General features: G+C 34.7%; 1 protein-coding gene across 1 annotated transcript in view; it reads left to right on the top strand.

The window, feature by feature from the left end:
* The window catches only part of CENPK (centromere protein K), a 37,166-nt gene that overhangs the window by 7,350 nt on the left and 14,548 nt on the right, over nucleotides 1-15,268 (top strand). Inside the window, exons 3-6 of the mRNA XM_002919300.4 lie at nucleotides 1,123-1,271; nucleotides 3,641-3,697; nucleotides 7,025-7,097; nucleotides 10,996-11,042. Coding sequence (XP_002919346.1) covers nucleotides 1,155-1,271; nucleotides 3,641-3,697; nucleotides 7,025-7,097; nucleotides 10,996-11,042 — 294 coding nt within the window. The 5' untranslated portion in view covers nucleotides 1,123-1,154. The remainder of the gene's footprint in view (nucleotides 1-1,122; nucleotides 1,272-3,640; nucleotides 3,698-7,024; nucleotides 7,098-10,995; nucleotides 11,043-15,268) is intronic.

Raw genomic sequence — 15,268 nt, 5'->3', positions numbered from 1 at the left:
CATTCAGTCGCTTAATCAGCATCTGCACTAATAGACACCTTAAATTTAGCAAGTCTGAAATTGAATTCTTAATCATCACTCCCCCATATCTTGCTACATCTGTTTCCTCCCCTGACTTCTTCATCTCAGTAATCACCTGGCAGCTTCATCTTTCCAATTGCTTAGGCTTAAACTTTTTTAATAATAAAAAATTTCTTGGATCATTGGAGTAGCTTTCTAACTGGTTTTCCTGCTTCTCACCTTACTGGCTGTTGTTAACCAGAGTTGCACTGTTAAAATATAATTCAAATTATGTCATTCTCCTACTGAAAACCCTCTAATTGTTTATCATCTCAGCCGAAGTCCTTAAAATGGCCTACAAAGCCCACATGATCTCATCCCTATAATCTCTCTGACCCCATCTTGTGTTCTCTGCCTTACCTGAGCCAATCACACTGGCTGCTTTACTGCTTTAGGAACATGGCTGTCATATTTCCTGTCCCAGGGTCTTTGCACTAGCAGTTCCCTGCCTGGAACCTCTTCCTCTAAATACCCCCATGTCCTACTTCCTTATCTCCTTCATGTTTTTTGCTGACTTGTCAACTTCTCAATGACCTTCATGACTACATTGTTTGTAAAATTACATTACCTCTGCCCAAGCACTTACTATTTTCTTCCCTGTCTTGCTTTCCTCCATAGAATTATTATTATTATCATTTATATGGGGGCGCCTGGATGGCTCCCTTGGTTAAGCATCCCACTCTTGATTTCAGCTTGGCTCAGGGTCCTGGGATGGAGCCCCACTTGGGCTCCTTGCTCAGTGGGCATCTGCTTGAGGATTCTCTCTCCCTCTTCCCTCTGCCCCTCCCTCTGCTAACACGTGTTCCCTCTCTCGCTCTCTCTGTGTCTCTCAAATGAATAAAGCTTTTTAAAAAGTTATTTCCGCTTATAAATTATTTGATATATTATAAATATATATCTATATAGAGAGAGAGAAAGAGAGAGAAGAATGTAAGTTCCATGATAGGGAAGGATTTTTGCCCATTTTGTTCACTATTCACATGTATAGTTCCTAGCTGAGTATCTGGCAGGTGATGGGTGTTCAACAAATATTGTTAAATGAATAAATATTTTTTACTTCAGTTTTTCTTATAAGGTTAATTATTACAAGACACATGTCAGTGAATCAGCAAGATCTAGATCCAGACAGTACTACAGATATGGAAGATATTACAAATGCTGAAGAAGAACTTATTAAAGAATGTGAAGAAATGTGGAAAGATATGGAAGAGGTAAGTACCAAGAGGCAAAAGTGATATATATGTATCAATTACTATAAGATTTAATTCCATTTCAATAATAGACTTAAGAAAAATATTTATGCTGGTTCCTGAAAGTCATTATATTATACGATAAATATTTATATAGCTTTTAGACCTGTAAGCATTTATTCAGGATTCTTTATGTCAGAGAATATAGAGCTATAGAATTAGAAAAAATTATGGCAGTCCCTGCCATAGGAGGTTATCATCTAATAGAGGCAGTAGCCATTGTATTAGAAATATTGTGGTAGAAATGCAAAGACAACTTAGGACAAGTAGTTAACCTAGATTGAAAGGGTCAAGGATAGCTTCTAAAAGCAGTAATAACTAGGAGTGCCTAGGGTGGCTCAGTTGGTTCAGTGTTTGACTCTTGCTTTTGGCTTAAGTCATGATCTCAGGGTTCTGAGATTGGGCCCTGCATCGGGCTCTGCACTGGGTGTGGAACCTGCTTAAGATTCTCTCTCCCTCTCCTTCAGCCTCTCCCCCACAACCTGCTTAAGATTCTCTCTCACCCTCTTCTTCAGCCCTCCCCCACCTTAAATAAATAAATAAATAAATAGTAATAACTGAATTCATTTCTAAAGAATAAGAAGTAGCCTCTGAAATTAGAAGAGTTACACAAAGCAGAAGGAACAAAATATATAAACATTGGGAGAGATTAGAGAACTCTAGATAGAATATTAGGATTTAGTAAATTAGAAGAAGGACCTGTGGAGTGAGGCTGGAAAAGTAATTAGGAGCAAAAACATGGAGGATTTTGTTGACTTTATAGTATGGGGAGCCATTGAAAGATTATAAACATGAAGTGACACGAGATGCAGTTTTGGAAAATTACTTGGTGATTTTGAAGAAAATGAAATATAGAAAACTGAGACTACGGGTAGAAAGAGCATTTCGGAGGCTCTAGTACTAGCTCTGATAAGAAGTACTGTAGCGCTAAATCCTATCATTGCAAATAGTAGGATTCAAAAGATACTAAGGCAGTAGGACCTAAAGGATTTGGAACTTGAATTGTTATGAAATGGAGGAAAATTATGGATATTTTCAGGTTTCTCATTTGGGCCAACCTTGGTGAAGTTCATTTCCTAAGACAGAGAATAAAGAAGTGGAGAGAACATGTAATCATGGAGTTTGAGTGAAAATATGAATTAATTTAGAAAATGTTATCTTTGAAATTTATGTACATTTTATGAATTAGTGAGGTAGAGTCACTTCTGGTAAACTACAGTATGTTGGTAAAAGTTTTTTCTACTTAAAATAACATAGTGTGTGATACAGGCCACAGCCTTTGCATCCCATTCTTTGCAGTAAAATTTTAGATTAGGGCAGGTTATTGGTTTTCTTTTTTTCCTTTTTTCTTTTTTATAAAAATCATTTTCTAATATAAATCCTTGGTATTCTGTATAATTAGTGTATTTTCAAGATAATATATATAATTGTGTTTTTTTGTTTGTTTGTTTTGGTATTTTTTCAGTATAGAAATTGGAATTTAAAAATAACTAGTTTTGCGGGGCACCTGGGTGGTATAGTCGGTTAAGCATCCAACTCTTGGTTTTGGCTCAGGTAGTGATCTCAGGGTCCTGGAATCAAGCCCCGTGTTGGGCTACGAGCTCAGCATGGAGTCTGCTTGGGATTCTTTCTCCCCTCAGCATGGAGTCTGCTTGGGATTCTTTCTCCTCTGTCCTTCTGCCCCTCTCCCTGCCCCTGCTCTCTCTCAAATAAATAAATCTTAAATTTTTGTTTTTTTTGTAAAAAGATAACTGCCGCTAGAAGTAAACACACAAGTAAAATTTAAATTACCATATTTTCAATCAGATGTAATCACTATTAATGGTTGTGGTTTTTTTTTTAATGGAATAGAAACAATGTGTCCTGAAGGCTTTATTTTCTTATGATCTTAACTATCTTGTTACCTCTTTTGTTATTTTTCTATAGTGCTTTCCTTCTTGTTCTCTTATTTCCTATTTTTCTCATTATCTAGCTTCTAATTCACCCTAGCTATTAGTTTGTATTTTCTTTTTCTTTATTTTTTATATTATTATTATTATTATTTTTTTTTGTTCTATATAGAATCTAGTATCCCTTCTACTTTTGGTGCGTTCACCTCAGGATCTGTTCGGGGGCCTTCCTGATCCTCTTGCTTAGAAAGTGAGAAATGTAAACTCTTCTCTTACATCAGTTATTTGTATTTAATTTTTTTAAAGGAATGTTACTTTGGTATAAAGGAAGGAAAGGGAATTGTCTGTTATATATAAAAGCTTATAGTGTGTGACTTGTTTTATTTACTTTTTTGTTTTGTTTTGCTTTTTGCTTTGTTTTTATTTACTTTTTAAATCAAGTATCAGAAAAAATTATCACTTGTTGGAACTGAGACACTCACTGATTCAAATGCTCAGGTATGAATCCTTTTTTTCTTCCTAAAAGTAGATAAGTTTGATTCATTTTGTTTTGGATAAGAATATTATTCATCTGTATTAAACCCACATAATAGCTTTGTTGATACCTGTATGATTAAGCATACAGGAAAATTCTCTCCTCTTCCTGATTTAAGAGAAGTATTCTAAATACTTTTTGAATAAACTATTATAAATATTTTACTATCTTTTAACAGTTACACATGTTTAACTGTTGAATGAAAAACTGCAATTAAGATACCTTGTTATAAATTTGAACACATAGTGTCCTACTTTGTCTTAGGTATAGTAGCCAGTTTTTTTACTGTATGTGTGGAACCTTAACTGATTTTACTGCATGCTTAAATAAAGGATTAGGATATCTATTTTAATAATCAAGGACCTGTGGGATTGGTTTAGAAATAAACCAATGGATCAGTGCAACAGTTTAAAAATTTAAATTATGACAAAGATGATAGTTCTAGTTTGTGGGAAAAGGAAGAATTAGTTAATAAATGATAGTGGTACAACTAATCATCCATTTGGGAGAAAATAAAATTGGACCTCTGTCTTTCATTTTCAATATATAAACATATATTCTGGATGGATTGCCATAAAAATCTTACAAGAAAAGTTAGGAGACTATTTGTGCAGTCTAGGGATAGGGCAAACTTCTTGGCTAATAGTAGAAACCCAAGATATTATAAAAGAAAACTGGATATATTTGACCATATGAGAAATTAAAAATGTTCTAGTGTTACTTCTAAGAACAAAGTCAAATATACAAATGACTCTAAAGAACGTTCTCTAAAGCTGGTAGTAGCATTTCAGAAGACACAAGAACCAATTGAAGGTAGTCCCGAGTTCCAAATCACGCAGTTTACATTTAAAAACCGGTTCAGTTTGTTACAAGGGCAGCAGGTGAGGAAGGTGTATGCTTGTGTCTGCCGCCAGCAAGCTGTAGTTGGGGGTTCATGTGCTTCATGGCCCATTACAGAGAGAGCAGCAGACAAGTAATGTCGAAAGCAGAGCCAGCAGCCATCAGTTCATGGAGTGGGATATAATATGGAAGCTTTCTTGAAGCCTTTTGTTTTTTGTTCTACTTCTTTTCATTAAGACTGGAATCAAGCTTACGTGTAAACTATTGGTAATTTAAGCTTCCTTTTGTGCTATTTAGTGTAAAACTGTATAATATGAAAAAAATGTAAGTTATGAAAAATAAAGATTGAGGCACTGCTCCAAAAAAACCACAAATTTGATATCATTTGGGCATGAAAAGGAATAATGGCCTTGATTGATTGTAGCAATATGAAAAGATGAAAGTCTATTAGCATAACAATGCTGAATAAAAATGAAAATGAGAGAGATAGAAAAAGAAGGGGAAAAAACTAATTTGTCACTTTTGGAAGTACCTATTATATCAGATCTTTAAAAATTAGTGATAGAGAATTAAGCCATCTTTTAAAAAAATTTGCATCTAAACCGAATATTGTATTTGAAACAGCATTATATAGTAAATAAACCATCACCTGGTTTTCTTGGGAAATGTAGTTTTCATATTGTAGAAACTGAGACCTGCTGAATTAGAATCACTAGCATGGTGGTGCAGCCACTCTGGAAAACAGTATGGAGGTACCTCAAAAGTTTGGAAATAGAGCTACCCTATGACCCAGCAATTGCACTACTGTGTATTTACCCCAAAGATACAAATGTAGTGATCTGAAGGGGCACCTGCACTCCAATGTTTATAGCAGCGATGTCCACAATAGCCAAACTATGGAAAGAACCCAGATGTCCATCGACAGATGAATGGATAAAGAAGATGTGGTATATATATATGTATACAATGGAATACTCAGCCATCAAAAAAAATGAAATCTTGCTGTTTGCAGTAATGTGGATGGAATTAGAGGGTGTTATGCTTGTCTCTCTCCTTCTGTTCCTCCCCCAGCTTGTGCATGCTCTCTCTCTCTCTCTCTCAAATAAATAAATAAATAAATGAATAAAATCTTTTAAAAAATAGTTAAAAAGACAGTAGTTGTTCTTTTAGTGTAAATATTACAGTAATACCATTGCATTTTTTATCTGGCTACCATTAAGAATTACATAGAGGTGATAAAAAGTGTTCTGAAATTTTACTTTAAGCATACATAGACTTCAGTTTAATAATCTAATCAGGCAACAGATTTGTCACATAGATTTGTCATTATCAAAATTACAATGATTGGAGCCACTTCATATCAGAAACATATCATCTTAAACTCTTGTGAAATAAAATTCGTTTTTATAAGTAGCCTGTGGAAGCAATCTCATTTTATAGTTGTCTCTATGTACGTATTTAAAGAATTTTTTTTATTAAGTAATTTCTGCTTAATGTAGAGCTCGAACTCGAACCCGAAATCAAGAGTGCGTGCTCTACGGCCTGAGCCAGCTAGGTGACCCTCTATGTATGTATTTAAATTTATTTTTAGCAACCTAGCTAAAAGCAGTTGCTATTTTTTCAAAAGTGCATAGAGAAAAGAGAGTATCTTTAAAGTAAATTTGTCTTTTTTAAAGTAAACTCTACCCCCACTGTAGGGTTCAGACTCATGACTCCAAGATCAAGAGATGCATGCTCTACTAACAGAGCCACCCAGACTCCCCTAAAACAAATTTGTCTAAAACTTTTGGCAAGAAATAACATCTTATGTTTTTAAAGATTTTATTTTTGAGTAATCTTTATACCTAACGTGGGGTTTGAACTCACATTCCCAAGATCAAGAGTCACATGCTCCACTGACTGTGCCAGCCAGATATCCCTATATTTTTAAAACAATATTAATTTAGGGAATAAAAGAAATATACTTAGGTCCTTTTGTTTAGGTTGAGTGGTAAAGTAGAATTGATCATTTTTTAAGACTTTATCACTGGTATAACAGGCAATTTAAAGCAGATTTCTGTTTGGAGTGATAATTTTTTATACTTTGGGTGCCTATTATGTTAGCTATTTATGTTAGGAACTTGTGTTAAAGTATTAAGAACGTCGGGGCGCCTGGGTGGCACAGCGGTTAAGCGTCTGCCTTCGGCTCAGGGCGTGATCCCGGCGTTATGGGATCGGGTCCCACATCAGCCTCCTCCGCTATGAGCCTGCTTCTTCCTCTTCCACTCCTCCTGCTTGTGTTCCCTCTCTCGCTGGCTGTCTCTATCTCTGTCAAATAAATAATATCTCTGTCAAATAAATAAATAAAATCTTTAAAAAAAGTATTAAGAATGTCTACACTTTCATCTATGAATATCTATGAATAGTCTGTAAAAAATGACTTTGTTTTATATACTTGCTTTTTTTTATAGCTGTCATTATTAATTATGCAAGCGAAATGTTTGACTGCTGAACTCAATCAATGGCAGAGAGAAAGTCCTGAAAGTAAGGTTCTTGTTTTTAGATTTATATTTTTGTAAACAAATTAGTGGCAAATTAATTTAATGATTACAAGAATTACAAGATCCATTTAGCCTTGTTGAAATTGCCTAAGTTTTCCTTTCATTTATATATATTATTTTATTATAGATTTGGGTGAAATTATAATAATCTTAAGTTATGGAGACCTTATTATAAGCATCATTTGATCCTTATAGACACTATGTTACCTGCTCAGTAGAAACTGTAAATTGTGTCTTAATGAATGAAACTTACCTAGTAGAGAGCACTTGGGTGGCTCAGTCGGTTGAGTGTCTTCCTTTGGCTCAGGTCATGATCCCAGGGTCCTGGGATTAATCCCCACATCGGCTCCCTGCTCAGCAGGAGAGTCTGCTTCTCCCTCTCCCTTTGCCCCTTACCCCGATTTATGCTCTCTCTCTCTCTCTCTCTCACTCACTCTCTGTCTCTCAAATAAATAAATACAATCTTTAAAAAAAAGAAGAGAGAAGAAACTTACCTAGTAGAAGAGAAAAGTTATTTTAGATACTTATTTACATAAGGACCACATAGATTGTATGTTGCCTCTTGACTTGTCCAACAGGGGTCAGCTATATATTTGCCTTTTCTCAAGAAATAGAAAATGACTTAAAAATCTGTAGTTAAAATACCCAGCTAGGAGATACTTTTCTATTACGAAAGCTTACTTTTTCTGTGCCACATATATGTGTGTATTTGGTATTTTATATGGACTATACTTCTTTCTTTTAACATGTCCTTTCTCCTTTCTCCTGCCCATTTGCCTCCTTTCCTTTAGCTCCACTCAGTTCCCATTTTAGTCTCCTTTGTAGGTTTATTGTTCTCTAATCCCAGTTTTTTGAATTCTTCTATTCATTCTCCTTCTAGACAATTTCATCTGCATTCTTGATTATAACTACTTACTATATTCATCCCCACCACTGTTCTACATCTTCACTATCACATGATAGTTTTTTAAATTTTAGCATTTCTGGTATATATATATATATATGTTTAATGCAAATTAAAGTAACAACTGTATACATATATACATATACATATATACAGTTGTTACTTTAATTTGCATTAAACTGTATATCCTGTTGCCTCCTCAAGATTATATTAGCATCTCAAAGTCTGCTCATACTATGCTGTTAAAATTGCTATTCTCTAGAGCATTGTGCTCAGCAATTTTCACTTCCTACTCTATATGCTATTCCAGCATTATATTCTCTGCTTTTGTTTTTATATGTTATACTGCCTTAATAACTTTTATATCAGTTTGCTAAGGCTGCCGTTACAAAGTACCATGGACTGGGGTTGCTTTAACAACAGAAATTAATTTTTCACAGTTCTGGAGGCTAGAAGTCCAAGATGAAGGTGTTCTCAAGGTTGGTTTTTTCAGCAGCCTCTCTTCTTGTCTTATAGCTTGCCATCTTCTCCCTTGGTCTTCACAAAGTTACCCATCTATGTACAAATCTCTTTGTATGAAGTCGTCAGGTATAATGGAGTAGGGCCCATCCTAATGACTTCATTTTAACTTAATCACATTTTTAAAGACCCAATTCCAAATACATGCACATTCTGAGGTGCTGGGGATTAGAACTTCAAAATATGGATTTGGGTGGATAGGAGGACACAATTTTTATGAGTGCTTCCAAATCTGTGTATCCAAGCCAGACTTTCGGGAATGTAATACTTATATATCTCTCTACTTTCTAGACATCTTTTCCAAAATATTCTACACATGCCTCAGATTTATGAATTGATCTCCATTCTCTGATCTATTGAATGGAATCTATTTAATCAGCATAAATGTAAGAGTCCTTCTTGATTCTTCCTTTTTCATATATTACATATAGCCAGTCATTAAATATTAAGTCCTGTTGCCACACATTTACACTAGGCCCTCATCACCAATCCACTAGTTTGTTATAATAGACGTTTTACCTCTTGTTCAAGATTTTTTCTATTAATAATAGAAATTTTCAAACTTGAAAGTTGAAGGTCCATCTTCATTTTTTTGCATGTACATTATCTAGTTTTCTCATTACCATTTGTTGAGAAAATTGTTCTTTCCCCCACTGCGTTGTCTTGGCATCCTCGTTAAAAATCATTTGACCATATAGTGAAGATTTATATCTGAATTCTCTATTCTCTTCTATTGGTCTATATGTCTCTATTGCCAGTAACACACTTTTTTGATTATTGTAGCCTTGTAGTAAATTTTGAAATTAGGAAATGTGAGACCACCAACTTTGTTCTTCTTTTTCAAGATTATATTGGCTATTTGGGGTCCTTTGAGATGCCATGTGAATTTTAGGGTGGATTTTTCTGTTTTCTATAAAAATGTTATTGGGATTTTGATAGAAATTGCATTGAAGCTGCTGGTCACTTTGGTAGTATTGATGTCTAATAATATTAATTCTTGTAATCCTTGAACATAAGATGTTTTTCAATTTGTTGCTATCTTTAATTTCTTTCAGCCACATTTTGTAGTTTTCAGCACACAAGTCTTTTGCTCCCTAGGTTAAATTTATTCCTAAGTATTTTATTCTTTTTAATGCTATGTATCAGGGAATTTCCAATGTTTATTTTTCTTATTATCATCATTTCTTATATACACATTTTGTACTGGTGACACCAACCACACAGGCTGACCTGTAGGCCAAATACCCATTTTGCTTCGGGCAACCAGTCCCACAGACTGCCACACTGAAATGATTTAAAATATCTTTATATTCTTAGAAGCTGCTATATTGTATGGGTTGAAATGATTATATGAATCAGTACTGAAGTGCTACTCATGACCACACTGGCCAAGAGGAACATTATTAACTTTATGTTCTTAGAACTCTTCTCATTGCATTTGTTGAAATGATTTGGTAGCCATCCGTGGGCTGTCAATAATCAGTTCTGATATAGGGCATATGAAGCACATGTGGGAAGCTCTTTCCTGTTAGAAGACCCTCTAGAATAGCAGATAGATTAGAAAATTTTCAGTAGCATATTATTTGAGAAATTTTAAATAGTACTTTATTAGGAAAGGTAAACTTAAAGTACAAAGGTTGAACTTTTCTAAGTATAAGGACTGAATTTTGCTATACAAAATTAATCCGAAACGTTACATTATACTCATAAACTGGCAAAAATTTTAGAAGAGTTTATATCTTTTGCTGTTTCTTATTGCTAATAGAAATTCTTTAGAAAAGAGTCTGGCATCCTATATTAAAATTAAAAGTATACATTTCCTTCTATGAAATTCCATTTCTGGGAATTTATCCCAAAGAAATGAAAGCATTAGTACATAAAAACATAAATTAAAAATGCTTATGGCATCATTGTTTTTTGTGGCTAAAAGTTAGGTACAAAATTAATGTTCAGTTGGTACTGATATCACTCAATACACTATGGTATATTTACCCTGTGGAATAATTCGAAGTGATTTAAAATTATGAATTATACTTACACCAGATAAATAGAAGGGATTTCCATGGGGATTTTGTTGAGCAAAAATAAGAATAAGGTATATGATACTCATTCTTGTAAAACCAGCAATAACAGAATGAATAACCCTTGCATGTATATGTACAGATAATGTACATATACATATACATGCAAGGATCATATAATTAGATAGAGATATATTTAAGGACACAGTAAAGATTATTAAGTTTATTTTTGAGAGATTGAAAAACAAAATCAAAAGGCACAAAAGCCAAAAATGCATAGATGTCATGTTTGTCTAAAATTATATATAAGTTGGTTATATATGTAAAGATGTTAAATAAGAAAATAGAGGTATCTTAAAAACCACAAAATCAAATTCTTTATTTTTGAGAGCTAACTAAGCATATATGTATAATTTTGGTTTGTTTTGTTTCTGCAGTAATTCCACTGAATGAAGAAGTTCTAGTAACATTAGGGAAAGAGGAGGTAAGTCACTTAATGAATCTGTAGTAACCCTAATTAACTTATAACTAGAAGTGTTTGGGATTCATGACATAAGTAGGATGAATCCACTTTAAAGCCATATTAATTTTGATTTTATATTTTATTGAATGAAATATTTTAAATGACTTGAATTTCATTTTACCAATTTGTGTATCAGAACTGTTGTTAGTATTTAGTAGTAGACTTTATTCTTATACTTAATTTTCAGTTGATTAAACTCTATAATAAAAGCAAAAGCATTAAACATAGTTAAATGATCATCATATACATCTGTTCTTCTCAAAACTTAACCCACATATCAATAAAGACATTTTTTTTAACATGTAAGTCCATTAGGTCGAAGTCCATTAGGTCAAACAAGCATTGTAAACAAGACTGTAATGCATGGAAAGAAATAACTATCTGTGTGTCAAGAGACAGAGATAGGGATGAAAAGATACTATTTGCCCTACAGAGTTGAAAAAAGTCTTGGGATTTGAAGGAAACTGGTACTACAATATTCAAGGTTCAAGTTTGAACCTAAAACAAAAAGCCTTCTTTAACAGCAGAACATAGACTGTTAAGCTTTCTCTCTTCTAATCAGGCAGCTAACTTTTTACCCCCACACTTGGAAACTGGAGGTATAGGATATGGAGACATTAAACTATTGAGGCTCTGGACTCAGAGATACCAGGTTGGGTGTTTAGTAGGGTTGGTGTGCAGGTCAAAAGTCAGAAAGATCAAGTTAATGTTTTTATACTGTGTGGTGGAAATACCAGCTCCTTTCCTGGCTTTTTATCCAGAGATCTTACAATCTATTATAAAATAGCCTCAGACTGGAGATAAAACAATCCTCTCTGGAAAATCTAAATGGTTTAAGAAAAAAGATCTACAGGTGTTAATATATGGGTTTCTCAGAGTGAAAAAGCAGGATTGGTATACATCAAAAAATCCCATTCATAAACAGAGTTTTTAGTATTTTTGAGTTTTAAACATAAATGGCCAGCCAATGGTCATCAGCATTTGTGAATGCCTCCAAATGGAGAGGCAGAAACCCAAAATAATTGACAAAGATGAACCTTAAGGAAATAGAGACAATTCAGGGAACAGAGAGAATTTAATAAATAATATCTTCATAGAGATTAAAAAATTTTTGATTAAAAAGTAACAAGGGAGCCTGGGTGGCTCAGTCAGTTAAGTGTCTGACTCTTGATTTCGGCTCTTGTCATGATCTCAGGGTCATGAGATCTAGCCCTATGCTGGGCTCCTCACTCACTGGAGAGTCTGCCCGAGATTCTTTCTCTCTCTCCCTTTGCCCCTTGCCCTGTTTGTCTGTGTGCTCTCTCTCTCAAATAAATAAATAAATAAATAAATAAATAAATAAATAAATAAATCTTTGGAAAAAATATTAAAAAATAACAGAACGCCAACTTAAAAAAAGTGCTATTTCATACCCCCTACGATGGCTATAATTGAAAGACAAGCCAGAACAAGTATTGGTGAAGTTATGGAGAAATTAGAACATTGATAAACTACTAGTGGGAGTGTAAAATAGTGCAGCCACTTCAGAAAACAGTCTGGTAGTTCCTCAGAAGATGGAGGAGTTCCTATTTGAACCAGTAGTTTCACTCCCAGCTGTATACCCAAGAGAAATGAAAATAAGTTTGTGTCCACACAAAAACTTGAACATGAATGTTCATAGCAACAGTTTTCTTAATGGTCAAAAAGGGTGAACAACTCATGTTCATCAGCTGACGAATGGGTAAATAAATTGTGATGTTTCTATACAGGGATGTATTATTGTCTAAAATAATGAAGTACTGATATGCCATAATATAGGTGTATCTTGAAAACATTATGCTAAATGAAAGAAGCCAATCACAAAGGATTGCACATTATGTTATTCCATTTATATAAAATGTCATTAATAGGTAAATCCATAGAGACAGAAAGTAGGTTGTTGCTTCTTGATTATGGCTGAGTGATTAGAGAGGAAATAATGAGTGACTGCTAATGGATACTACTAAAAGGTTTCCTTTTGGATTGATGAAAATGTTCTAAAATAGATTGTGATAATGTTTGCACAACTTTACAAGTACAGTAAAAATTATTGAATTACACACTTAAAATGGGTACTGTATGGTATGTGAATTATATCTCAATGAAGCTGTTATTTTAAAAAGGGCCAATCAGAATAAGAGCCTTTCTTTTTTTTTAAAAAAAAGATTTTATTTATTTATTCGACAGAGATAGAGACAGCCAGCGAGAGAGGGAACACAAGCAGGGGGAGTGGGAGAGGAAGAAGCAGGCTCATAGGAGAGGAGCCTGATGTGGGGCTCGATCCCATAACGCCGGGATCACGCCCTGAGCTGAAGGCAGACGCTTAACCGCTGTGCCACCCAGGTGCTCCAGAATAAGAGCCTTTCAAAATGAAAACATGATACCTAAAATAATCACAAAAATGTTGGTAATTATAGTCATGGAAATCTCCTACAGAGTAAGGATGGCAAAAAAAAGGAAAATTGGAATAACCGAAGGTAGTAGAACTAGAGTATCAACTTAGAAGTACAAAAATACAACCAGTAGAAGTTCCAAATTTTAAAAAAATGGAAGGGAAGAAACAAGTAATACATGAACATTTTCCTGAATGAAAGATAAAGATTCTTTTTCATGTTGAAATGAGACACCAAATTTTCAATATCATGAATTAAAAATGACATGACATAATCATCCACTGTAATTTTCCCTTTAGTAGCAGCCCTTAGGCTAGCAACTCTGATTTGAACTGGCTGAAATCCAAATGATGCAGTAACAGCATTGGCCTTAACATTCTGCTTTCATTTTAACTACTGCAGATAAAAATAACAAAGAGATTGAATATTTAGTTTCTTTCTCTCTCAGTATTTTGTATTTCCTTATACATCCAGTCAGCCAACTGTCTGAGAATTTTTTTCTATCATTTCTAAATTCCCAGACTACTGCTGTCTGTAATTACAGACATTATTGATCATGGTGCAACTGTCGTCTTCTATCTTTGTTGACTCGGTAAACATCAGGCACCAGGTACATCATTCTCTGCTCCGTTATCCCTCTTTTTCCCACACAGTGCCTTAATTATGTTTTGGCGAGCCAGGGTCATTATAGCAAAATCCCACTTCTGATGCCAGCTGTTGTCAGGGTTTTCCCTAAGACCACTCTCGTTTCGTTGATGGGGACACAGGAGTCAGAGAAGCTATTGTACTCATGGTTACAGTTTATTACAGTGAGAAAACGCAGATTAGAATGAGCAAGGGAAAACACACATAGGCTAAGCTTATAGTAGTCCTTTCCCAGTGGAGTTAATAAATTTGTTTAATTCTCCTTGTAGCTGAGTGCACAACATGTGCAAAGTATTGTCAAATAGGGAAGTTCACCTGAGCCTTGTTGTCTAGAGTTTTTATCAGAAGGCAGTCATTATGCATAGGGGGCCTCCTTGACTGACTTTACCTGCTCACACTCCAGCCCTCCAGAGCAAAATTGCAAGTGTGCCAAGTGTGGCTCGAACTTACAATACCAAGATCAAAGGTTGCATGATCAAAAGACTAAGCCATCCCAGGGGCGCCTGGGTGGCACAGCGGTTAAGCGTCTGCCTTCGGCTCAGGGCGTGATCCCGGCGTTATGGGATCGAGCCCCACATCAGGCTCCTCCGCTATGAGCCTGCTTCTTCCTCTCCCACTCCCCCTGTGTGTTCCCTCTCTCGCTGGCTGTCTCTATCTCTGTCAAATAAATAAATAAAATCTTAAAAAAAAAAAAAAAGACTAAGCCATCCCAGCACCCCTATATAAACACTCCTATCAGGCATAATATTCCAAGGCCTCAGCGCTCATCCCTCAGGAGTCCACAAGGGACCTGTCCTCAAGAGAGGCCTTTCTTGGTAATGTGCAGTTTGTGCAACCTTGGCTTGTTCAGTTAACTCTTTCCTGCACACTTTTTATTCTCTTAACAGTGTCTTTGAAAAAACACAAGTTCCCAGTTTGATTGACTCTGTTTTATCAAGTTTTTTTTTTTAAGGTCTGTGCTCAAATATAAGAAATAGTTGCCCAACCTAAGGTCACAAAGATTTTCTTGAATGCTTTCTTTAAAAATTTCAAAGTTTCACATTTATGATCCAGTTTGAATTAATGTTTTTATATAGAATGAGTTACTGATAAAGCTGTATTTTCTTTCACATGAATACTAATTGTGGGTAT

The sequence above is a fragment of the Ailuropoda melanoleuca genome, chromosome 3, assembly GCF_002007445.2.
Source record: "Ailuropoda melanoleuca isolate Jingjing chromosome 3, ASM200744v2, whole genome shotgun sequence".
In the NCBI taxonomy this organism is placed as follows: Eukaryota; Metazoa; Chordata; class Mammalia; order Carnivora; family Ursidae; genus Ailuropoda; species Ailuropoda melanoleuca.
This window is presented reverse-complemented; position numbering and strand designations above follow the sequence as displayed.